The 27,374-nt window shown below is 41.4% G+C and overlaps 1 protein-coding gene across 1 annotated transcript; it reads right to left on the bottom strand.

The window, feature by feature from the left end:
• Positions 1-6,313: 6,313 nt before the first annotated feature.
• On the bottom strand, positions 6,314-23,180 carry il21r.1 (interleukin 21 receptor, tandem duplicate 1). The gene is made up of 9 exons (XM_066689599.1): positions 21,912-23,180; positions 19,636-19,771; positions 18,154-18,262; positions 17,424-17,611; positions 16,005-16,156; positions 15,355-15,526; positions 14,886-14,967; positions 12,144-12,237; positions 6,314-8,582 (listed from the first exon to the last, which is right to left on the bottom strand). The coding sequence occupies exons 2-9, from the start codon at positions 19,691-19,693 to the stop codon at positions 7,746-7,748; spliced, it is 1,692 nt and encodes a 563-aa protein (XP_066545696.1). The 5' UTR covers positions 19,694-19,771; positions 21,912-23,180; the 3' UTR covers positions 6,314-7,745.
• Between the last annotated feature and the right edge of the window lie 4,194 nt (positions 23,181-27,374).

The raw sequence follows: 27,374 nt of genomic DNA, 5'->3' as shown, positions 1-27,374 counted from the left end.
TGCAGGCGGCAGTGGCATCTGTCACCGCGTTGTTTTGTGACACATCTCATGCATTGTCATTTTGAAAACTTGAGAGCTGTGCAAACACATTTGTAATATCGATTATTGTACATCCTGTGTTATCATCGACCGGAAATAGTTGTGCCCCCTCAGTCATGTCTGATGCCCCCTTGCAAGTCAATCCTGCCGCCGGGCCGGACAGAGATCAGCTGCACTGGTCCTAATGTGGTCCATGTCTCCGACCTTCACAGTTTCATACAATGAGTAAGAGTTGCATCCTTGAAGGCTCGTCCTGCGTCCGACATGAATATACAGTATGTTGGTGCCAGTGGCGATTCTAGAGTCTTTAGGGGCCCTAGGTAGAATATTTCCAGGGTGTGTGTGTGGGGGTGGTGCTGTCGGTGTTTTCTCCTTTGAGTGTTGGGGGGGTTGCTAACGGTGTTTTCTCCAGTGAGAGCGTGGGGAGGTGATGACGGTGTCTTCTCCTGTAGCAGAGTTTTTCCATTTGTGTTGCGGTCGGATTCCATTTTGTTGCCCACTTTAGTCTTTTAGTCTTTAGTCTTTAGTCAATTGCCTGGTTTGCCTACCCCGTTGCGACGTCTCTGGTTGGTGATTCACACTGGATGTGAATGGAAATCATAGAACTGCCTGTATTGCAATAGGAGCCCCACACTGTTATTTAATAAAAAAAAGTTTGCCCACTGACAAAGAAATTATCAGTCTATACTTTTAATGGTAGGTGTATTTTAACAGTGAGAGACAGAACTAAAAAATCCAGAAAAACGCATTTCAAAAAAGTTATAAATCGATTTGCATGTTAATGAGGGAAATAAGTATTTGACCCCTTCGACTTAGTACTTGGTGGCAAAACCCTTGTTGGCAATCACTGAGGTCAGACGTTTCTTGTAGTTGGCCACCAGGTTTGCACACAGTTCGATTTTGGTCTCATCTGACCACAACACTTTCACCCAGTTCTCCTCTGAATCATTCAGATGTTCATTGGCAAACTTCAGACGGGCCTGTACATGTGCTTTCTTGAGCAGGGGGCCTTGCGGGCGCTGCAGGATTTCAGTCCTTCACTGTGTAGTGTGTTGCCAATTGTTTTCTTGGTGACTATGGTCCCAGCTGCCTTGAGATCATTAACAAGATCCTCCCGTGTAGTTCTGGGCTGATTCCTCACCGTTCTCATGATCACTGAAACTCCACGAGGCGAGATCTTGCATGGAGCCCCAGACCGAGGGAGACTGACAGTTATTTTGTGTTTCTTCCATTTGCGAATAATCGCACCAACTGTTGTCACCTTCTCACCAAGCTGCTTGGCGATGGTCTTGTAGCCCATTCCAGCCTTGTGTAGGTCTACAATCTTGTCCCTGACATCCTTGGACAGCTCTTTGGTCTTGGCCATGGTGGAGAGTTTGGAATCTGATTGATTGATTGCTTCTGTGGACAGGTGTCTTTTATACAGGTAACGAGCTGAGATTAGGAGCAGTCCCTTTAAGAGAGTGCTCCTAATTCAGCTCGTTACCTGTATAAAAGACACCTGGGAGCCAGAAATCTTGCTGATTGATAGGGGATCAAATACTTATTTCCCTCATTAACATGCAAATCAATTTATAACTTTTTTGAAATGTGTTTTTCTGGGTTTAATGGTCTCTCACTGTTAAAATACACCTACCATTAAAATTATATACTGATCATTTCTTTATCAGTGGGCAAACGTACAAAATCAGCAGGGGATCAAATACTTTTTCCCTCACTGTATATATATATATATATATATATATATATATATATATATTTAGTAACATCCTGGGGAGTTTTGAAATTCAAACCCATTCTCCTGTACCACAGTGCAATAGATTACATTATAACAAATACATGGGGAACATATTTTATATTGTTTATTTTGTTTTTTGTTTTATTATACAACTCTTTGGGATGTGTGTTTGTGTGTGAACAGTGAGTTTGTTAAGAAAACTCAAAATAGGCTATCATATAAATCCCCAAATGTTACCCTTTGTTAACATTGAATACAAATGAAAGTAATTTCCAGACATGTGCCTAAATAACATTTATTTTTGTTGGACGTGGTTTTCTTCAAGATAAAATTGAGGAGCCATAAAATACCTTGATCATTTTTGGAAAATAAAATGTTGGATTAAAACATCAAAATAATCTCTTGCATGCCTCTTCATAAGGCTCACACACAAACACATGCACTTTCACTTTACTTTAATACTTTTTACACCTCTAATCAACTGTTGAGTGAGAGAGGAACTCGTAACCCTCTTCAAATTTTCTCCCCGGGCAGCTCGATCGGACAGGAGGTAAGTAATAATAACAATATTTTATTGAAGCAGGTTTGATGTAACATGCACAGGGCACAAAGGATTTGCAAGACAAATGGCAATTACACACAATCAGGGAAGATAACAGGCAATAAATACACCTAAACTAAAACCCACTTTTAATATTCAGGGTGCATAAAATACTAAAATACCCTAACCTAAAGAACATAAAGAAATCATAAAGGACCTATTGATATAAAACTAATCTTCCCGTACTGTAAACATTCACACTAAGCAGCAACAGATTGCTCATATACAGCAAAAGGAGTTCACAACCAGGGATACTGTTAATTTACTTCTGTCTTGTCAGGTAGCAGCCACCCCACGAGCCACCTACAGGTAAGGGAGATGCCTGCTCTGGGACGCAATCTCTTTGGTGCCTCCAGGGCCGGTAGCCGTTTTGGGCCAAGCAAAAGCTCAGACCGGCTCAGCACTGATTCCCCGGATTTTTAAAGGTCATTTGTATTCAGAAAACATTCTCTGTGCAAAATAAGCAAATATGAATTAGGGTTGGCAAAGCTCCATGTTTGCTGGCTCCGGCTCTGGAGTGGCTCCAGAGGTTCTGCTCCAGTTCCATGATGGCTCCGGTGCAGCTCCACACACAAAACAGTGCAAACTAGGATGCGATCATTATTTATATCGTTTCCTTTTTTACTTCTTTTATGCAAATAACTGTTTAACAAAACCAAAATATTAATAACAAACATCCGTTTAACCATTCAAACATGAAAAAGTAAAACATTGTAAAGATGTCTGTGACAATTAGGATTGCCAGCCGGCCAGTATTTTACTGAGCTGTCCGGTATTTTTACACTACATGGCCAACAGTATGTGGACATCCCTTCTAATTAGTGGATTTGGCTGGATTAGTGGACCCATTGCTGACAGGTGTATATAGTGTATCTCAAAAGTATTCACCCCCCTTGGACCATATTCCATACTGTGTTACAACATTAAATCAGCATGGATTTAATCATGAGTTTTTGCCACTGATCAACACAGAAAATGTCCATAATGTCAAAGTGAAAAATATAATCTGAGAATTGTCTAAATTAATTACAAATACAAAACAGAAAATAATTGAATGCATAAGTAATCACCCAATATTTGGCCAAACTGCCTCTGGAAGCAATGTCATCACATAAATTGTTCGTTGGGAGCTTCATGAAATGGGTTTCCATGGCCGAGCAGCCACACAAGCCTAAGATCATCAAGCGCAATGGCAAATGTTGGCTAGAGTGGTGTAAAGCTTGCTGCCATTGGACTCTGGAGCAGTGGAAACACGATCCCTGGAGTGATGAGTCACGCTTCACCATCTGGCAGTCCAATGGACGACTCTGGGTTTGGCGGATGCCAGGATAATACTACCTGCCTGAATGCATAGTACTACCTGTTTAGTTTGGAGAAGGAATAATGGTCTGGGGCTGTTTTTCATGGTTCAGGCCCCTTAGTTCCACTGAAGGGAAATCTTTATGCTACAGCATACGATGACATCCTAGACGATTTTGCACTTCCAACTTTTAGGCAGCAGTTTGGAGAGGCCCTTTCCTGTTTCCTATGCAATGCCCCAATGCAGAAAGCGAGGTCCTTACAGAAATGGTTTGTCAAGATCGGTGTGGAAGAACTCAACTGGCCTGCACAGAGCCCTGACCACAACACCATCCCACCTTTGGGATTAATTGGAGCGCCCAGACCTGATCGCCCAACATCAGTGCCCAACCACACTAATGCTCTTGTGGCTGAATGGAAGCAAATCCCCTCAACAATGTTCCAACATCTAGTGGAAAGAGTGGAGGCTGTTATTGCATCAAAGGGGGGACCAACTCCATTTTAATGTCCATGAGTTTGGAATGGGAGGTTCGATGAGCAGGTGTCCACATGCTTTTGGCCATATAGTGTATGTACTTTGACCTTTGTACTTTGAGAGTGGAGCAGCTCCATGACCTCAGCTCTGGCTCCAGGCTCCGGAGCGCTCCGATGTGCCTGAGTCCAGCTCCGCTCCGGCTCCAGCACTGCCAGCTCCAACTCCGCTATTCTTGAAGATAAAGCGTCTACATTTCTCCTCGTCCTCCATGATTTGGACCCTGGAAAGGACCTTGATCTTTTCCTGTTCCTCCCTATAGAGGGCAGAGAGGCTATGTTTCACCCGGGCCACCTCATCAGCCAGCCAGGTTACAGCTCTGAGCTGTAACAGACTCAGGTGCTGGAGGCAGGCATTTACATGGGAATATCTCACCAGCCTCTTGTGAGTTTTCTGTTTCCCTAGCTGGATAAAGCAGCCCTTGGTTTTAACCTTCACCATCTCCCACCACTCTATGGGAGAATCAGAAAGGTCCCTCAGGGTCCTCCACTCCTCGTCTGCCAAAAGTCTTAACGACACGAGGGTCATCGAGCAGAGAGGTGTTGAGCTTCCTGACCCCAGGCCCCGACTCCCGTGTGCTCAGAAGTCCATGTGGGAATGCGGCCGGGCGGTGTATTGCTGGCTGTTAACTTAAATAACACAAGTGAAGTAATAAACCAATTCAAAAACAATTAAGGAATAAAGAATAAAAGAAAGTGGAAATAACAAAGAGAAACCATAAAATAAGCTAATTTAGTGCACTCAATAATAATTAGTGAAGAAGGAACCAACAAACAATAATTAAATAAGTGATTAAGGCCAGTCACGCCCCACTTGTGACAATATTTTATTTCTAATACAGCAGTAGGGAAGAGTTCTCCTGCTCCACTACTGTGAAGGGTGTTTGTTTGAACTGGAGCCGGTCGAGCGTTTCCACTGTCAGGATCAAATACTTGTTGCAATTGGACTTGATCTGGATCAGCAATGGCAGTGTAATAGTGCATATTGACAAAAAGTGCCTTGGACTGCATATGAACAGCCCCCCAATCCTAACCTCCTAACCAGATGCGATTCTAGGGTATGTGGGGGCCCCAGGCAAAATAAATCCTTACGGTGATGGTATTTTCTCTTGTGAGAGAGGGGGGGGGATTTGGAGTATTCTCTCGTGAGGGGGGGGGTGGGGGCGGTGGAGTCTTCTCCCTTGAAATGGGGAGGGGTGGTGGGGTGTAGGGGTGCAGCGGAGTTTTCTCCCGTGGTGGGGGAGCGGCTGAGTTTTCTCCTGTGATAGTGGGGGTGGGGGGCGGTGGAGTTTTTCCAATTTGGGCCCCCCCCCAACCCGGGGCCCCAGGCAATTGCCTGGGATGCCTACCCCCTTGAGATGCCCCTGCTAACCTATTTAAGGTGGTAATTTCAGCATACTCACTCCAGAGACAGATTCATTGGATGGCCCCTTGTTGAGTCGGCTGGCTGGTCAATATCCTACCTTCGTTGCCAAATTGCAGTGGTTTTATAAATTCTCAGGACACATCGATGAAGAAGTAACAAGTTTATTACAGAAAACATGAATACAGTGACCCCAGGTCTTCATCAGTAGCTCAATGAAAGGTACATAGTCAATCTGCAGGAATTTGTTCCTCAAGGGCAGGGATTGCTTACTCCTGGTCTAGGGTCTGACATTTGGTGCATATGGGTTCCCAATCTAACCGGCAGATTGACTCACCCATTGGTTGAAGAGTTGACTTTTAAAATACGTATTTCTTTCTCGTGTTATTGTTGTCCTGTTCTTCATGGTAAAGTGTTCTAAAAAACACTGGTTATGACAGGAGCTCGATTGGATCATTTAGTCTTTGCAGTTCCATGGAACCAGCACCAGCCTGGTCCAGAACAGATTAGATTAGATCACGGATGACAAGTAAATAAACTCTTTCCTTTCCTCCATCTCATCGAATATATATATATATATATCTTACCACAACCACCTAGACAAGAAAAGTATGACACTTGGTGATGCATATATACATATATATATATATATATATATATATATATATATATATATATATATAAAACCAAATGAAGATTTAATCAGACTATCTTTTTGAAAACATACACACACCCATGGACATGACTTCATGTGTTTTTTTATTATCTTTATTTAAACTTTACACATGAAAGACATTGCACATCTCAACTCTGATAACTTTAGAAAATTCCACCCACAGGGTATAAACTCCTGCGTCTCTCGAAATCACAGTGTAAATGATTGCAATGTGACAGTAAACAATCATATTTACTAAATAATTATCGCCAGACAGATTATGTTTTTCTCTTTTTCTTGTGGACAAAACACAGAGATGGCGCCTTTGTTATTGACAAACAGGCCCACTTTCTGTGAGGGGTGGGCAGTGCAGTGGAGGTAATGAAAGAGCCTATAAAGTATAACTTTCAACTTGAATCTACAGTACCAAGTCCCAATAAGTGCAATATTCAAAACAACACATAAGAAAACATCTGGTCAGTTCTTTTTATTAGTCTATTATTGAGTATCGTGTTAATCAACGTACAGTAACTGTGTGTTTTATTTTATTGTAGATTGTGTGAAAAAACGAAAACGAAAACTAAATCATGGAGAAAAGAAACCCATTAATGAATAAACAAATGGCAACCACCCCCTCCCCAAAATCTAGAGAATAAAATTAAATCAGAGAAGACACCAAAGTAAGATACAGCTCAACTTCACTTTGACGAACAGGTTGGGGATGGTTAAAACAGAACTGTAGAAGGTTAGAAGTTAGGTTGCGTGACAACAATATGTTATTTACTTTTACTGGCCATCACCTCTGTTAAAGTCCCTGAAAGTTTAATATTAATTGGACCTTGAAAGAAGGGCATCAACCTGCAGGAAGTTCAGTGACGTGCAATGACATAAAGTGCGGGACGCGACAGGGCAAACCTCAAGGGGAATAAAAAGGTTCTTGCAATTAAGATGGATTATCATGATGAACGGGATTTTGCTATAGTGAAGTCAGACTGTGCATACTTCGGTTCCAATGTTATTAATACTGTTTATACAAACATAAAGACACTAGTATGGTTCCATACACACACAGCTGGATTCACAGACCGGGATAAGCACCAGACTGTGGGTAGTTAAAGACCGATGTGGGTCTGTGAAACCAGCCTATAGAGTTCCAGGAATACAAGGTGAAGTCTTTCACAGAACGCTGTATCACGTCAGTTAACAATGTCTGTTAGTAAAGTATGTTCTGGGAGCACCTTTCGTTTCTCCACAAGCTGCAGGTGCTCTGTCTTGGGACAGGTGATGAAATGACGAGTGTTGTCTTTCCGTGACCAAGGCATGATTGACTGCTGCACCACATTATGAAAGGCATGGGCAAACAATAATGCAATAACCTTAGACTGGACGAAGACATCTCTGTCCCTGGGGATTGTGCTGTGGAGGACCAGCGCAGGGGCTGTCCTGGTGGCCCACCGCACATACCGGAGACCTGGCATGGGGGCCCAGCTGTGCATACCGGGCTGTGTCACACCGCACTTCAGCTGCTGGAACTCTCTTCCACTGAGGACTTGGAGGTATACGCCACCCACTGTTTGACGTAGTTTGTTTGCGCCAGCTCCTGATCATTTAACACCGCCGGGTTCATCGGCTCTTTGCTGTTGAAGTCCGAGTGGACGGGGCTGCTGCAGTCCGACTCGGCGAACCCACTGTCGATGGTGTCCAAGTCCAGGCCCACCCGGGGGTAGCCGTCGTCTTCAGATCGGTCGTTGGACACAAAGGAATCCAGGGAGATCCTCTCGGACTCATTGTCTCCAGACTCCAGCTGCCACCCGTTGGGGCCGTGGAGGCTGTACAGCCCGACCGGGCCGGGCGAGTCACCAGAGCCTTCCCCCCCATCCTGCCCGGCCTGCTGGCCTCTTCTGTAGCCCAGGGAAACGCAGCCACAGGAGACGACCTCGCTCCTCCTGCCGCCAGAGCTGAGCAGCCCGTCCGTTTCCAGGCTGGAGGGTGGGTAGCCGAAGCACTCGTGGCCCCCGCGGCAGCTCCTGTAGGGGTCCTCTCCCCCAGAGCTGCTGTAATCCGGGCAGTCCAGGCCCTCCTCGCCCCACACAGTGACAGTGTCGATGGAGATGTGGCCAGTGGACTTGTCCCTTGTCTGCCCTGAGCCTCCGGGGAAGTAGAGCTTGAAGCCCCCTTCTGTGGACAGACTCAAGAAGGAGGCGTCACCCCGGCCCTGACTGTCCTTGCTATTCGTCATGCCTTCGATCTCACACAGCTTCTCCAGGGTCCTGTGCTTGCTGTCCACCACAGGGACCACCGTGTTCTTCTCCAGGAAGTCGCAGGCTGAGAACGTGCAGGTGGGGCCGACCCATTTCTGAAATGAACAAAAGTAGGGTCTTAACAGCCATGTCAACAATTAGAACACTTATTTGTGGGGACAGGAATGCCAGCTGGGGTTCATGCGAGTATAGTTAGGGAAGACAATGCCAACAACACATCAATGAGCTGCTGTGAATCATTTTGTCTTGTTAAATCTGCCACATGTTCAGGTATCTTGTGGAGATCCGGCAAACTAACCTTGAAGTACAATCTGATAACAACAGTTAACCACAGATTGTTTCAAAACAAAGAGAAGAAAAGAATAAACATAATGTTGCTAAACTAAATGCATGATCATCTGCTTCCTCGCAAGTGTTGCTGAAACATTAATGAAGAGAAGGGGTAATAACTTTTTCACTTCGTTAGGGAGAACAACTAAATAAAAGTACCATGGCAGCACAGATAGTATACCACAAACAATCAGCACAAAAAAAAATGTTGTGCAACGTCTCAGTTACAATAGAAACCAGAACAAAAACTGCAATTGTTTACCTAGAAATGTTTGAAAATGCAAACGCATTAGCGTGTGGCAAAACAAAGGTTATTACATTATCTACATGTTTTACTCTTTTCATACAACTGGGGAGAGATCTTTTACCTCATGGCTAAGTAGGGCCAAATAACTGCAAATACAAAGATAGGTTTTTATATCTGTTGCATTTGTAAGAAATCTGTATAAACTCAAGTCCATACAACCATGGATGCTTTTCACAGTATGTCTAGTTTTAAACTAATTCACCTACCCAAACACACGCTATCAAAGGCTAAAATGCTGAACTTTCAGCCACAAAATTGCATAGATTTGCATGCAGCACTGACAAATGTGCGCTCAGGATTGCAAAACCCAACATTGGAGATAAGACAGTTTTGGTGATAGTGCCACGTCTGCTGATCCTAAAATGCTGATGCTATGGATACAAACATGGCTGTCTGCCCAAGAAGAGATGTTCGCTCTGCACAGACACACACTCGATGCGGCCGCACGCTGCAAAGGGCCGGTGAGAAATGGGCAAAGAGTCTGCAGATCAGACCCGAGCGAGGCCTTGTACTGTCCACCTTTCTCTCTGGGGTTCTTTTTATACACCACACACGCACCTGTTCACATAAATGGCCGTGTCTCGCAAAAGCACCAAATGGAAATGTCTATAAATACAGTGTAGAGGCCTCATGGTCATCAAGTGCTATAATTACCCAGTGCACAGCTTGCATTTGTATTAGTAATGTGTTACAAAGAGCGGAGAGCTATTAATTACAGTTTGCATCAAAGCAAGATGTCCACTGTGGTGTAAAACTCACGTGACTAAGGCTCGTAATTTTAGCCACATCCACAACATCCAGAAAGCACTGTTGTATTTCGTTATACCTTCAATTGTATGTTCTGTGGGCAAAAGTATGTGTAACCCTAACAACTTCGCATTGGGTTAGCCAAAAATGTTCACATGCAAAACCTCAAATGTTTTGTCACAAAATTAAACATTAATTCAAGGTCCCCCTATTACTGTATTTCATTCTTACCCTTTAATGCAAACAAAATTAAATATATTGACAACCTCAGGTACGAAGTAAACTTCCGCTGTGTTTCATAAGATTAAAAAAAGTGCATTTCCGCCAAACACTAACTATTTCAAACGATTAAGACTCATAGATTGTTGTCTCGCCATGCGTGGGCTGGAAGCTGCTGCTTTTGCAAGCCATGCTGAATGACAAACACGGGAGCAATCTCATAAAAGGTCATTAAGAAGAAGATGCATATGCAAAACAGGAACATACTATAGATTATTTCAGTCAAAACACACATAAAACACATTCAACAGAGATTGCACTTGCTGATATGACTATCACTTTTAGTCGGTGGGTGAGTGTGTGAGCGTTGTGGGGGTGGGAGTGAGATAATATTCTAATGAAACAGTGTTTGGCAGCATAAACTAGATTTTTATTTTCACAATATTACCACTGGAAGAGAATGAATAAGGAAATCGTCCCTACAGATTTGTCGTGTGGTTGGGTCTTTGTTAGTATTATTTGTAATGGACATTTTTGTTTTAAAGAGAGTTGGGTAATTATGGGATTTGTTTGTACACTCAATTTAATTAATTCTGTTTTTACACTGCTGGCTGCTTTGACTTGGTCAGTTTTGTTTCTTTGCAGCAGAGTAGTCATACAAGCTTATCAGACAATCTTTCTAGCAACAGTTCTAGCTGTGCATGAGGTGAATGTCAAAATGCAAGCAGATCAGAACAGTCAGACTGCTGTAAAGGTTGTCCATTAATGACAGCTATCACCTGTGTGGGATGGAGCTCCCACTCAAGACAGGAGCCGAAGGTGAACAGAAACCCACACCTGACTCCAGGAAGCAGCAGCATACTGTGACTGGCTTATACCGAAAAGGGATACCCTGCAGGATCTTGAAAAGTGGGCATTCCCCATGAGAGGATTAATATCTGTCCCCAAACCCTGGCTGCAGCGTGATACAATAATTACAGTGAATTTTCTAAAAGGTAGTACTTGAGCCTGAGAGCAGAAATATACAAACACAAACCGCACACAGACAGTGCTCGAGGCGCAGTGAATGGAGCGATGCAATCACTAAGGATGTTTCAGTCGCATCAGCTGCTCAGAAAGTTTAATTGTAATGCAGTACTTCCCCCTACTGGCGGTTTCTCTGTGTAACCACTCAACAGTTTCCTTTCACAACCGTAGTGCAGCGGTTTGAGCATGTGGTCGACTACCGTGTACTGTTTCACTGCACCTTTTACAGGAAGGTTTCAGCAAACCCACAACCCAAAGAGCCCCCTGCGTTTCACTGAAAACAGCCTCAACGGAGTTTAAATACCACCGACAGGACAGAGACTCAACACACACTCACAGCCTTTTATTCACATTCACCTGCGCCCAAATCCTCTGAAAGAAATCTCACAAGACACAGATGAGAAAAGTTGTCCGGGCTTTTCTCTTCACTTTTTACTTTTTTCCCACCACTTTCACACTATCCGATTAACACTACAAGTAAGAGCGTGAACTGAATTCAACCGATGTTTCTTATCGGTTGCTTGACTCTCGTTCTATCGACATTTCTTCAGCTGCTGAAAAAATTATTCTCCTCTGATCGAATAGACCTTGAAAACGATCCTATTGTTATTTCATTGTAATTCTTTAATTTGCGAATTTCAGACAGCAAAAAAACAGCCATTTTTACACAACGTAATAATAATAAATTGTTAACATGTCTATTGAAAGTGTTCGGGCTTATCTAACGGTTTCTCAATCATATAGGGAAAGCTACCACTTTGTTGAACTCTTGGAATATTTGTCAAATTACCCCCCAAAACTGTAAACAGCTAAAAATAGCCCATGAGAGCTAAACTAAACCCTTGTGAGCCATGGTATTTTCCGTTCAGTGCTCAGAGCAGCTTGCTTTCTTTATGGAGGCCCAGCCTACAATTTCCCCTCTTCCGTTACAGCTTGTGAAACCCCCTCCGAGCCCATACTATCGCACACGCAACACTGAGTCACACGTTGTTGTCATTTCGTTTTTTTTCTCTGTTGTTTTTTTTACCTTAAAATCCCCATCATACAGGAGGTAGAGGGGCTTGAAGAAGTCTTCGGGGCTGGGGATGTAATTGTGCAGGTATGGCTTCTTCTGCAGTCTCCTGGAGGGGAAAAAAAAGAGGGCGTAAAACATTTTGCAAACATCAAAACACTGAGCACAGCTTTTAGTAGCCGAGCCGTGCAGACATCCTGAGCTGCAGAACCGCAGCGGCCTTTTCTGGGCAGGAAAGGTTTTTAAGTTATTTAATATCAGAGGTGAAATATTGATTTACTCGCTTGTTTAGGGTGTCAAAGGGAAGGTAGGCGTTGGTTTGCATGGGCGGCAGTGTTAAAACATCTCCCTGATACGAGCACGTGATGGGAAGGGTGCCTGGCTTGTTGTTTTACTCAGAAGAGGTGTCTCAGTCGTGGGTGTGCGGGATACGATAAAAAGAGTGGAAAAACAAGAGTGCACGGGGGTAGCATATCGGGACAGCACCCTCCTCTGATGCCCCACAAGCCTTCACATCGACAATCAGATTAGGAGGGCAGTGGGCAGAGATGTTTGAAAAAAATATGCACTTTGCGGTCGTAACTGGTTTCGGGCCGTGCAAATCGGACGTCAGAGAGAAAATGATGAGAAAATAATCTAAGACATGCAGCCAGCTACCAACTCTACGACAGACAGGGTGAGAGGGCAAACGGCTGCTGAGCCACGAAGCATGAAGAAGTGCTTTATACAAGAAGTTGTAATGGGGGGAAGCAAACCTCAAACATTCATACAAACTCAGTCACAAAAACAACTCCATTTCCAAGTTCTGTTAGTTATTAAGGTCAGACTGACCCACACAGAGCTCAGTCTGTATGTGTCATTCTCCACATTCTTGCAATAACTGGTAGTATTGACTCCCTTTTTGTAAGCAGTAAAAAAGGCAGCCACATATTATCAGGAAGATCATTTTAGTATTAATATGAATATTCTTTAGCAAACGTCATGGTCAGTTCAATACAAGGACTCCAGTCTGTATCAACTCTTTTTCCCTACTTGAGCTGGCCTTGATTTAGAGACTAGTCCCATCTGACACACAGCGAGCATTGCTGCGTGATGGAGGGACAGAAACCTTCAACTTTCGCCGAGTAATCCCGCAGACAGTACAGAAACAGAGCTGAATGTGTTGTCTGCATCACTCTGCAGTAGCTTTCTCTCCCTATGGTCCTTGCACAGACAGAGGTCCTATAAAACTGGCCTAAAGTGCAAAACACTATTACTCACTACTCCAACACTCGAATTGCAAATATGATTAGTTATTTTTGAAGACCAGGGGGGGGGAATGTCAGATATGTTTAAAACCCACTGAGTAATACAGATGGGTGCTGTGTGCATAACACTCGAGACAAGGAGACCGTGAGGGGCTACACGGGGGAGTTTCCCCAAGAGAGGTGCGAACCAGTCTCGAGGGGAAGTCCAATATGAAAGTGATTCAACATAAAGTGCAAGGATTACTCGTCTGGGGGGATTCGTACAAAATACGAAATATGACATTTGAGAACGATCCGTGTTTTTAACCATAATTTGTATCACGGTGACGTCGATTTGAGCTATCAGTTCTGTCTCCTATGATGCCCACTGACAAGGATCTGATGGGAGTACACATTGTCTGGAAAGCTTACTGATAAACTCAGCAAATGAAACAAATGCAGAGACACTAAAGTAATAATTGTGAGGATAACTTGTGTATTCGCTTTCAATAAGACGTGGATTAAACTACAACAGGCAGCTACCCTGTTTGTCGAGATCGTTTTAACTGTTTTGCAGGACAACCTTCAATTGAACAGAGAAAACCAGAAACATGTAAACCTGTAGTAACTGTCAGGAGCATTGGTTACATTGCACAGGTTTTTAAAATAACAAAGTAAGACATATAAAGAGCTGATTTCCTGTCATCACAAGTCTGATGCTTTGCACCTAGCTTTCTTTCATAAGACTAGAAATGACTTGCAAGGTTTGTGGTTTTCAGATGTAGGAGGTATTGCAAGAAAAGAACTAGATGATTAATCAAGAACCATTTCATGTTTAATTGGCCAGCAGACACTATTTTACAGTCATCCTTGCCACACAGACCTATCTGGTAATATCCTGTACCTTTGCTTTGTATATTTTGCAGCAGCATTCATATCATTTTTATTTAAGTTTTAGTTTCTCAACACCCACGTCTCTTAGGCCCATATTCGTGAAAACTTTAAAATCATGTTACTTTCTCCAGCCTTTAAAGAAACAAAGAGATCAAAATCCAAAACCTAATGGTACAATCAAGCATTCAATTGACTTCTGTTATCTTCATAACAGATACGATACGAAAATTTTTTCGGTCACTTCCCCATCAATTGTCCCCACCCCTCCACCCCCATTAGGAAAAACAGGTGTTAATTTAGCCCAAAGGTAATCGCTCTGACTACTGTGACAGAGTGGGTTTAATTTCTCTTGGTTCTCTATTGAAGTAGCCAGTAAAAGAGAGAGAGAATATTAAACACGGCAACACCAGCAAACTGGGAATTCAGCAGAAACTGACCTCTACCTTTCTTCTCCCATCAAAACCAACCAGAAATCCTTCTTCCTCAATACAAAGACACTACCTCTCATCCCAAGGTGCTTTCATTTCCAGTAGAAAACAATAGTTTAGGACACAAACACTTTTCTGCAGTATAACCACAGTTTCCAGGTCTCAATATTTATCCCACCCAAGCTACTTCCCTTTTCTCAGTCGCTTACCTTTTTCCAATGTAACACAGGATCACCACAAACGCAACAAATGGCAAGACGCCATAGAGGCTGTAACTCTGCCAGCCGTCAGCTGTAAATGAATGAGAAAAGACACTGATCAGGATCTAGGAGGTTTCTGGTTGTAATAATAAGAGCTACGTATTGTAATTTTCAATAATAACATTGTCCTAAAGTGTCCATGTTGCCACCAGTTGCCGAACTGCTTAGCAGGGCGGCTAGAGAAATGTGTTAATCTAGAGGAATAAATGCATCCAGAGCAGACTGAGAAACCCCAAAGACTAACCGATAAAGGACTAGCTACCATTGGGAACAGCCTTATGAGATCTCTCCAGCCACAAGGGCCATGTCAGAGATCTTACCAGATCAGGCTTCAGGGAGAAAAGGCTGCTATTGAACCTATTGGCCATCATAACCTTCATGCATAGTCTTCAACCCTTTTAAGACGAGCAGGACTTACACTGTGTTCTCCACTTGTAGGCCGGGCTCCACTCGCTCCAGGGACCCGAGTAATCAAAGTCTGGAATCAAGCTGACCCGGACCTCGGCAGTGTACTCTCTTCCTTTGCCCAGACGGCTGTGGGGAATGACCAGGTATCGTCTGTCTTCGTTCACCAGGAAATCCGTCAGCTTCTGTGAACACATTGCAACGGCACGCTCAACAAATGCACACACGGCAAACACACACAACTTTCTCAGTGCACAGTGATCCTCCCGTTCAATCCATCTCCCTGTCATTGATGGGTTTTGGAAATTACCCAATCTAGACAACATTCAATCTAGACAAATTAGAAGAGGGAAGAAAGACACAACCAAACCTAGTTTTATCAATTGTATACCTTCCGTTTTTTTTAGAGTTTACTATGTAGAATCATGGAAATAGGTGATAATATTTAACTATCAGACATATTGAGAAGAACACAATAAATTGATGTTCCACCCAATCTTTATAAACAATGTAATAAAATATGTTCCCGAAGCCAAGTGAAGTGTAATATTCTTACTATCTGCTCTAGGACTTTACCCTCGCTTGGGAAGATGATTAAATTCCTGTTAACCTTCTACCACTGAAGGCACTGGTAACAGTCACATGATCTCAGAGTTTCCTTACCTCTGAAGATGTATCCTTTATTCGCACCTCATACCTAAGATTGTTAACCAGGTAGTAGCCTTCTCTGTCCTCTGTGTACCACATTTTCCAGGACAGATTATAGTTACTCTGGTTCTCCAATAGAGTCAGGTTTTCGGGGGCCTTCGGTTTTACTGTTGATGGAAAAATGGCAGAGGGAGATGCAACATTACCTTGGGAAAAGCTACAGGGGACAACGGTTCAGAATTATGCTGTTCAATCCCCCCCCCACCTCCACCATTGTCAAAGAAATAGCGCATGAACACCAGCGTAGTGCATAAAGACGTTCAACAGACCTATTGGATAATAAATATAACATTTATATTTCTAAAACAGCTTCGAAAGCAATGGAAACAGCAAGAGGAAGGGGCTTCAATAAGAAAGTAACAGTCTCCGGGGGAATGTATGAGCACTACACCTCAGCTGGGGAGAAGCCGACCACAGGAGTGCTCTTCTGTTGGAGTTGGCGCAATTTGTGTGAAACCAAAGATTGTACTGGGTTGGGTTTCGCGCAAAAACAATACAAGACATCGACAGCGAAATGATCTCCTCAAGTGTGGGACAGTGGTCCCCACAGACGCTAAGATGATGCCATTGCCTGATTCAATTCCCCTCCATCTTTTGGGAGGTGTTTCACAGACTTTTTTTGTCTCTTCTTCAAGCTTTCAGAGTATAAACTGAAAGTGTGGTAGGTTTCTTATTTGTATATTGGGCTGAAGGGAGAGTTAGAACTCATCTGGAGTAGTTAGAGCTCATCTGGATACTGTGGACAGTTCTGGGCTCCACACTTCAAGAAAGATATCGCTGCTCTAGAGGCCGTTCAGAGGAGAGCAACCAGACTTATTCCAGGTCTGAAGGGAATGTCCTACTGAGAGACAGAGGAACAGAACCTTTTCAACCTGGAACAGAGGAGACTACGTGGGGACTTGATCTAAGTCTTCAAAATCATGAAAGGCATTGACCACATCAAACCAGAGGAGCTTTTCCAGATCAGCAGGGACACACGCACCCGGGACACAAATGGAAATTGGGCTTCAAGGCATTCAAGACAGAAAACAGGAGACACTTCTTCACACAGAGAGGCGTCACAATCTGAACAAACTCCCCAGCGATGTGGCTGAAGAGGCAATTTGGGAAAATTCAAAAACAGACTGGATAGGATCCTTGGATCACTGAGTTATTAATGGACACCAAACGAGCACGATGGGGCGAATGGCCTCCACTTTCTTATGTTCTTATGTTCTTACACGCCTGGTCCCAGCTACCAGACAGTGATGGTTCAGCCTGCTTAATGGCGGCCCAGAGAGTGAGCATTACATGTCAGTGTGTGCGCTGTGGTGAGAGAGGAAGGGGTCTTTTTCTCTAATTGAATAAGATTAATAAGTATAAGGGTATACTTACTGCTGCTTGTTAAATAGACATCGGTACAGTCCTCGGGGTCTATACTTCCTTCCACGTTGCTGTTCTTCACACAGACGTGGCAGCCCTGGAACTCACTCAGGTCTGTACAGTGGCCCTTGAAGCTGAGCTCACACCATCTCTGGTCAGTTGTGATCTCACAGCTTGATTCTGCTGAGCCGTCCTCGTACCTAAAAACACACCACAAAATTTAAAAACAAAATCTGCAAAAATGATCTCATCTCTTCACTTGATTTTACATTACACTTGCTCCTCTAATCTGTAAACCCAGCCTTCAATGCATGTCATGGAGAGAATTTATTCAACCCCCACCGCCTCTCATTTGATTCTCTCTCTTTTATTCCATTGAATCAAAATCCACAAGCAAGATTTGTTTGTTGCCCCCTTTGCTTCCGCTAGGGGGCAATGTTCACAAACCCAAAGCCGCCCATGACCACTTCTGTCCTGCCAGAAAAACCACAACTCTCCCAGCACACACAATGAATGAACCGGCACTTTTCTAATGAAAACCAACCAACAAACAAACAAAACTAAAATAAAAAAACAACAAATAAACAAAACAAGACACTTCACTTTTTAAAATGTCACTCTAACCACTTGGCCTTTAAGTTCGAGACATATTACCTCTTTCAGAAGTGTGACTAAGTGCTGACATTTAGTGAAACCATCGACTGCTTTGTCTTTTCAAGAGACATCAGAGACGTGTACTTACGAGCAATTTCCCAGGAGCTGATAGGAGGGGGCAGGTTGTTGGCCTGCGCAGGTGCAGTTCAGAGACTGAAGGTAGTCATTAGTGCAGGTGACATTGCAGAAGCCCGTAGCTGGGAACGGAGAAAAGGACACAACTTGAATAATAAGATAATAACCTCTTAGAGAAGAAACTGGGCGATTTAGCACATCTAGAAGTTCTTCATATCCATGAAGAAAGGATGGTGGAGGAAATTGTGCCCTAGTGGCCCAATTGAAAGCATAACATGGTGTTGTTGATGTGCACTGCTTTACAAGTCTTCAGAGGCCGGTCCTCTTAACACAGGTACTGCACACTGCTGGGCTGCCAAAATGATTCAGTCTCGTCCTATCGGCCAGAATCCAAGTTGCAAAGACCATTCACAACGCATACACCATGCAGACGGCTTCACACAACCCCTTATGGAAACACACAAACGCACAGACAGTTGATTACTATTCTCTGCCTCCATTATGTTGGTGATGTTTTATAGCTAAGCAGAGTCAGGCTACACTTAATGGAGATCAATTGAACACCAATTGGTATCAAAGAGGAAGAGGAGAACACAAAGCCATAACTGATAGATATGGGGACTGCCTGTAGTTAGTTGTTTAAAGTACACTGAAACGTTGTTTTCTTTCTTTACGTCCTCTGGAAAAAATAAACCGTGCTGATGTCATTGTAGAATAAAAAATGTGCATGACTGTCCCTGCCTGCCTACTCTTGACACAGTTATACTGTAGATGAACAACAAGGTACTGTGCTTTATTATTAGCACTTGAGGAAGGAGAGACCACACTTCCTCTGAGTCACATTACATTTATATTTCTTATCCATTATTAGATTATTAGAAGGAAGTTCAATAACTCACTTGGGACCAACACAGTGAGACAGTGGCACAGCCAGACCTCCTATAAATACATTCTTTAACTTAAGCAGTGGTTTACCCATTGTACCTATAACATAGACCCAAGTCATTGTGTATTGATTTCAGCTGCCCACACTGTACCACCCCAAGCACATAGCTAACATCGCTTGCATTTCATTATCACCCTCTTTAATCTTCTAATCAGTCTGGTCTGATGCTCTCTTTCTTTCTTTCTGTGTGGCTGTGACCTACTTGCCCCATACATTGATCAGTAAATAGGACAGGAAACATTGCTTGCCAAGATGGCCTGTAGGTCTGCCAGTGACGTAGAGATGACTAATATCGTAGTCTGTCTATTACAAGAAAGAGTTATGTTCACCTTTAGATTATTATTTTTATCTATCACTGGTGGAGGCCCACATTCAATGACGCAGAATTGTGGCGAGTTAGCGGCCCTGAAGGTGATTGATTACTGCACAATTATAGATTATCTGGCCAGAGTTTACTGATATACTGCAAACCAATACTACAATGGCAGCTCTGGGGTTTCAGAACAGAAGTCAGTAAACAAACAAACAAACAAGCAAACAATAACTTACTGTGTTGAATCAGACCACAAAGGAGAACTGAAATTATGGTCATTTGTAGCACTTCCATGATGTCTTGTCTAAGGTGGAGGTGGTTTTTGAAGAGGTGTTTTAAAGTCTACACAATCATCGAAGATGTTGAGGGAACCTATAAGGCAGAAGAAGAAAGAGATTGGGGGATGTCATGGACGAGAACAGACCAAATACTGTTTACATGCAATTTAAAAAATGTATTGCCAATTATTTTGTTGTGCTGCTTTCTACAGTCTTATTCAAGGATGCTACGTGTTTTAATGGCTTCAAAGTAGTCATATCTCTATGATGTTTTCTAAACAATATGTATATTTTAAATGATCACTCATTTGCTTCTTTAAAATCAGTTGCACAAGAGTCAAATACCTCGTGGAGGATTCTCTTTTCTGTTTTTTTCCACTACGGTAACTTTCACTTCAATATTAAACATGATTGGTTCTCTTTTTCACCTCTTCTCAGTAGATAAACAACAGGAGAAAATACATAAGTAATTGTTGTCCTGGTGGCAAAAGGGGAATTACTGCTTCTAGACAGATTTTTGATTGTTCATGTGATGAACAATAAGCCTTGTGTCAACGTGCTACAGGATTGCTGAACCTCTAAATGATGCAGCTCACTTTCTATGCACAACTGGTGCTTGATAAGTAACCCAGGATGAAATCTCAGTCATGATAATCCAAGTGAGCGCTTTCACTTCTCACATTTCTACTAAGCTATGCAAGGACTTGAGACGTTTTGAAGAAGGGAGGGTGTTTACGAAGAAGAATGTCAATCTGCATGTATCAGGGGTTAATTTTACTTCTCTACTGTCACCGCTGAGTAAACAACTAGCAAAAAAGCTCTCATGGGATGAAAACAAAGGAACTTTCCATTCCCTTCAGTCAGGTGTGGTGAGAAAAGACTCCTACCGCTTCCCTGTTTCAAAAGTGATTGTTGAATTTGCTTTATTTTCATCCTTCCTAGCTAAACAACAACATATTTAACCGTTTATTATTCAGTATAAATTATATTATTGGTATGTTTAATAATGGATGTTTCAGAAACTGGAGATGAGAATATCTGACATATTTCTTGACAAACAGTCCTAAAAACCACAAGCTAGTATTCACAAAGTCTGCAACTGCAGCAGTAGTACTGGAGTAAAAGTGAACTTCTTAGGAACCTCTGCACAAGATCACAGAGCTATCTAAATCAATCTTAGAAAATTAAAAAAATTCCCACTGAGTCAAACCTTCACTGATTTCAAACTGCTTTTGGCATTACTGTAATCTACATACATTGGTTGATTAATCTAGCTAAATGCTCTTTCTTCAAGCATTGTTCAGTTAAGCAGAACCGTGCACTCTGGTCTATCCACACTTACAAACACACAAACAGTGGGATAGTCCACGTGGGCTTTACAAAGGTCTGAGGCAATATCGTTCCCTGTTTTGTCCCATGGACATTTCAGTGCAAATTAAGTGTCAAACAATTAGATTCTGGAGAGAACTGGGGAGGAATCCAAGCACCTGAACACAATGAAATAAGCATTTCCTTGTTATTTTGAAAAATAAATATAAGACCTATGCAATCTCATGTCACTTATATTTCTATTACATCTAGTTCACAAGGTTATGTGACACCATGGCCAATCCCACCTGTATCTTTCCCTCCATGACACCGATTCATGGAAAATATTATAATAAGACCAAATATCACAAATCAAAAACTAGTTTTCCTGATGGCAAAACATTTGTTGAAAGAACCAATACTTTCTTTAATAATAATAATAATAATAATAATAATAATAATAATAAACTTTTTATTCGTCTTGGTTTCGGAGATTTGAAATTATGTCTGTTTACCCTGTTAAGGTCTAGTTTTAGCTATTGTCACAAGTGTAAGGGTATATAACATTTTGACCACCAAAACTAATCAATCAATCAATCAATCAATCAATCAATCAATCTTTTAGAGTAACAGCTTCGGTATGGTTTAAATACAACTAAGGACACAGACCCTGTGTAAGTAGCACATAGCCAAACAAGTCGCACTAAAACGGGGTAAATTGTTAACCTGTTCGTCCTTAATGGATCTTTTCTCAATCCATTAAGTGAATTAATCTTAATATTAATACATGTATTCCAAGTGCTCGTTTTCCTCTTACTATCTCCCTAACAATACAACAGTGTCAGTTTCAAATCACCTGATGGGGTCAATTTAAAAACACACACACACAACATTTCAAAAACAATCAAAACGCTGTCACCATTTACCTCGTTTTCTTTCTTGCAGGGCTGCAATCCAGAAGGATGCGTTTCAGTGCATGTCTGGATGGGGGCAGTTAAAGCCGCTCCCGCTGCCGTCATGCCCCGGTCCCCTGAGCGACTGTGGCTCCTCGGAGCGCCGCGCCGGCCAGGCAGCGTGTAGAGCGACGTCACAGCTCTGCGCTCCGGCTGCTCCGGCTGCTCTGCTGCGAGGATGTGGTTTCACCGAAGTCACTTCATAACGATGCATGCATCCAGCCCACACAGATTTCTCCAGCTCTGCAAAATAATGCACTAGTCTCCGAAACAAGTGGGTGACTTCTGCCTGCTTCGATTCAAAGGTCACACGTCAGTGCTGCAAAAGCTGCCGTTTCGTTTCTGATCCCCTTGCAGCAAATTTCGAGTTAAATATTCATGCTGCAGCAAGACGTCCTGCCTGTTTATGGGTTAACTTATGCAAAGTGCTCGACTTCTCCTACAAGTATATACGTCCATGTGTGCTGACATTTAAATCTATGTAAATCTTGGGGATATGGTTTATTTGTATCAAGGTGTACACATTAAAACATGTTCATTCAAATACGTGATGTATTCGTGATCCAATACTAATATGTATGAATCTCGAATTAATTGTGATCAGTTATACAGTGTTAACAACATATGATTATATCTGTTTTATACTTATTGCAGACAAATGTGGCTTAGAATTAAGTTAACATTGACAGTGACTGTGAATGTCAGACTCTAGTCCTGGGGGGCCACAGTGTCTGCTGGGTTTTGTTCCAGCCCAGCTGTTAGCTCCTTAATTAGTCTAATTAAACAATAGACTGGATGAATTGAATACTTCTCTCCAGACTCTGAAATGTTGTGTGTGTTCAGTGTTTTGAGTCATCAACAAATTGTCGGGTATACAAATAAAATAAGCCTACCAGAGTAAATAATACCATTAATGAAGTAATTTTGATCTCCTGTTGGATCAAAAACCAGCAGACACTGCAGCCCCCGAGTACTGGGGTCTGATTTAGTGCATTTAAATAATGTGTGGAAGCTGCTTTGAAATAACAACCAAAATCTAAATTGAAATACAAAGTACTCAGTGACATTGAAAACTACTTTACCAAAGTCACTATTTATAACCTATATAAAGCAGAACCAGAAAACAGCAGCTGACGTTTGATCTCATTCCACAACTCTTATGCAAAATATCTTTTCAGATCAATAGACTTCTCTAGGCAACAGACTAGGCAGTTAATTCATGACTTGTTTTTATAAATAATTATATTTAACAAGCATTTCTCCTAGGTACTAACTAACCATGCAAAATATGGACACATAGACTGTCCCCTGTTTTGTTCCTCTACAACACTTTTTTAATTCTGCAGGACATTGTTTTGCTCCAGTATGACATGTTTTGGTGACATATGACACTTTTTAATTGTCCATGGCATTTATTCGTCCCATGATACTTTATACTTCCATATGTCATTTTTGGGTTGTCTATGATGACACAGGCTTTGTTGTTGTTGTTGTTGTTGTTGTTGTTGTTGTTGTTGTTGTTGTTGTTGTTGTTGTTGTTGTTGTTGTTGTTGTTGTTGTTGTTGTTGTTGTTGTTGTTGTTGTTGTTGTTGTTGTTGTTGTTCTTCTTCTTCTTCTTCTTCTTCTTCTTCTTCTAGAACATGTGGTTCTCATGATTTCATTCATTTAAAAGCACTAAGTTATGCCTCATCATGGAAAAAAACACAAAACAGATTTTGAACAGCAATATAACTATTTCATTAGATATGTATTGTACTCATTGAACTAATATTGGCATATATTAATCAGCCAATTAATTAACTGGTTCGAAGCAAAAGAATACGTGTTGTACGTGTACCGTTCAATAATAAAATATAGGCTATATATTTCTTGTTTGTTTTAATTTGAATTGTTTCCGGGCAAACAGGTGCTAAACACAGTCTTTTCCTTTTTTCTGTTTTCACCTGTAGCAGAAGAATGAATCTTATTACACAGGAAGAACACAGAGGCTTACATATTCTTTAAAAAGCATGCCACTTCAAATAAATGAAAAACCACGAACACCGCTGTCACTTGCAGAGATACAGTACAGGCAGATACAATTTAAGAGTTACTCAGCAATCCATTATTTCAGACGTGCTACAAATGAAGAAACGCACAGCAGCCATGGTGCACTGAACATCTTTGGATGTATACATTTAGAACATTAAAAACATATTTAAACTGTTCTGACCACCAGTGATCTGACAGGGACCCATCGCACAGCAAAAGTACAATGGTAAAGCATTTGCTACAAGACAGTTTGCTAATGATATTTTAACAGAAGCTAACACTGAGTTACTAGTTTGAAATGATAAAGATTGTGATTGTGAGTCAAAACCATTGTTATGGGAAAGTCACACCTTATATTTGAACTCCAGTATCTCCAATAATATAGTCATGCTTCTGAGATACATGAATCATATTACCTGGTAACCTGCAGTGAACTATCTCCTCCATTGAGGCCATTGAACAGATGAGCGTTGTTTCTTTTTGAAACATGTACAACGTATCATGTGCAAATAATCTGTGTCTCTGTGTTTGTCCCCTGAATGGAGCTTGACTGTGACAAAAAACCCGGGATAATCCATTTAATATAATTGAGTGCCATCTTATGTAAACACAAAGGAGACCAGGATACCTCAAGAAGGCTCTCAAATCAATAGAGAAAGTGGTCTGGCAAGTCATCCATCTGCTGACATGATGCAGATCATCATCTGAAGCATTAAGAAGTTTGCTGAATTATCTCTCGATTGAACCGTAGCTTCTTCCTTCACTCTTCCCCTGTGTGGCAACTCTGTCCTTCCAAGAAAGACCTAAAGAAGGCAAACCACTTCTTTAAATGCTAGAATCATCTTAATCCAGGAAGGAAGATAAGTAGGAGTAAAATGATAAGTAGGCTATTGAACATTCAGTATTTGTCATCTCATGAACTCGAGAAATAAGCCTGCACGGGTTAATGAAATGCTGTGAATGCTTGACTGTGGATTTTATGTCAGTTTGTCAAGAAGTATGCCAGATATTCTCATCTCCAGTTTCTGAAACATCCATTATTAAACATACCGATAATCTAATTTATACTGAATAATAAATGGTTAAATATATTGTTGTTTAGCAAGAAGGATGGAAATTAAATATTATCCACGTTTATTCCATGTTTGAGTTCAATGGGTATTATTGTAAATGTTCACAGCGTGTAATTTTAATTCATTACCATTGTGCACATAAAGATATTCACTCTTTCACTGTTAACCATCTTGAATCTAAAGCAATTAGATATTCATGGTGGACTAACAATATTAATATTGAGTATCTGAGTCTCCTCCTCTTTATCTCTGTTGCAATGCACCAAGTGTTCATGCAATTGAATAGGTCAAAGTTAGATATCCTGTTGGTCCAAAATATCTGGCAGATTCATCTAAGACATCCATAATGGAAGGCAGAGAGTGATTCCATGTCACACTGGGTCATTCTCCAGCATTCACTACCGATTTAACATTACTGTGGTAGAGTCTGATCTTGTTTTTGAGCTGGTATTGTTTGGACTTCCGGGTGTACCAAAGTCATTGGAAGACTACTCTGGCCTTGTTCAGTCAGTTCTTGATATCTTATGGAGCTTTCCTGACTGACCAAGGCACCTAGGTAGGTAAAGTCTTCAACTTCGAGTACTTGACTCTTCTTTATGTTGACTTGGATGCCTAGTTGGATGGCAAAGCGGCAGAGTCTTGTGGTCTTATATTGCATGTGGTCTTGTTTACATGATAAGAGGTCTATGTTGTCAGCAAAGTCAAGGTCTCCTAATGACTGGAACATAGTCCACTGGATGCCCTGAGGCATATATTTAGTGGTGTTTCTCATCACCCAATCAATGGCCACCAAAAACAAGATAGGTGATATTATGCAGTGAACCACTCAACAGTGAACCACTCTGTCAGACTGTTGTTAAGAAGCACTGAACATTCATTTTTGTAGAAGCAACAAATGAGCTTCACTATTTTTGGTGGAATGCCATACTGTTCCAGAGTCCTCCAGAGGTTTTCTCTGAACACTGTCAAAAGCCTTCTTGAAGTCAATGAAGTTAATATTCCATTCAATGCTTTGCTCTATGATGCTTCTCAAAGTGAGTATTTGATCTATGCAGCCCTTTCCTTTTCTGAACCCAGCCTGTTCTTCTCCTGGCTTTGAGTCTATAGCTTTGTTAATCCGGTTCAGTAAGACTCGGCAGAAGACTTTGCTTAGAAGGGACAGGAGTGTTATTCCCCTCCAATTGTCAGTTTCCTTTTCACCTTTCTTTGGAATCTTGACAATCATCCACCTTTGACCAGAACTCTGGGATCATTTCCCCCTCCATATGCTGTGAAAGAGATCATTTTTTAATATTGAGATGGATTAACTATTGTAGTAACAACACCCCCAAAGTACATTAGGCATATATAGTATTTCAGATTAATTACTGTTCTAACTCTATTACTAGTTTAGTTGTTGCCTTAATAAAATGTGTTATTTTGTATTTCTTTGAACTTGCATGTGTGTCTGATTATTCTAATAAATGTGGCCTCTGCTGACTAAGGATATACATATTGCATATTTACACAATTGGTTGCCAACACTATATTGCTATCAATTTGAGCAACACTGCTTGGTTACATTGTTTTACTTTAAACACTATCTTTAACAGGAAATTGAACTTGAGTAATGCTTGATGTAAGCAGATTTATAAATAACATAAAACCTACATCCAGTGAGACAGCTAAAACAAATCGATGTTGTCAATAATCAAAATGAAACAATTGAATGAGGCACATTTGGATATATGTTCTGAAACCACATTGGGCGTATCTCACATATCAAATTTGTCATGTTTTAACACCTTGGACAGGGTTAAAAGAATTCCGCTAAATGTATCATCATATGAATCTACATATATTTATCAAACCACCACACGTAAACCTTTTGCACATTTTAAAGTTCCCTGCAATTTAGTCACGCACTTCAGTTTGCTAAATGAGAGTTGCCTCACATAATACATTACCAATATCTATTGATTTATAATCCATAAGCCAGTTAAAACAATGGGGGTATTTACATGCAAATTTAAATTGCTCTATAAGTGTGCATCCATGACATGTCACGCACAAATGATGTATGAATGTGCCTGATCCAAAAGTGAATGATAAAAAAGTATTATACTGAGACATGATAAAGCCTATCTGGCCCCATAGCAACAAATTCGGCAGTAGACGAGAAATAACATAAATTCTGGTACTACTTTGATTACAAACTATCACAGCTATTAATCTGCACACTACAATAAATAAATAAATAAATAAATAAATAAAACTTACTTATACTAACTTTCATCCTAACATGTATACCTATGATAGCTATCTGTTATTACAGCTATTAATCAATGTACTT

Source organism: Amia ocellicauda, chromosome 17 (genome assembly GCF_036373705.1).
Source record: "Amia ocellicauda isolate fAmiCal2 chromosome 17, fAmiCal2.hap1, whole genome shotgun sequence".
Lineage (NCBI taxonomy): Eukaryota > Metazoa > Chordata > Actinopteri > Amiiformes > Amiidae > Amia > Amia ocellicauda.
Note: the sequence above shows the minus strand (reverse complement) of the source record. Positions and strands in the feature narration are given on the sequence as shown.

What these genes read in the sequence shown, in the direction of transcription:
- il21r.1 (XM_066689599.1), bottom strand. Translation starts at nt 19,693, where the DNA reads ATGGAAGTGCTACAAATGACCATAATTTCAGTTCTCCTTTGTGGTCTG. An exon ending in CTGTGTTACATTGGAAAAAG is followed by an intron (nt 12,238 to 14,885) that starts GTAAGCGACTGA and finishes TTTCCCCTCCAG; the next exon opens with GAGACTGCAGAAGAAGCCAT. An exon ending in TGTATGATGGGGATTTTAAG is followed by an intron (nt 8,583 to 12,143) that starts GTAAAAAAAACA and finishes TGTTCATTTCAG; the next exon opens with AAATGGGTCGGCCCCACCTG.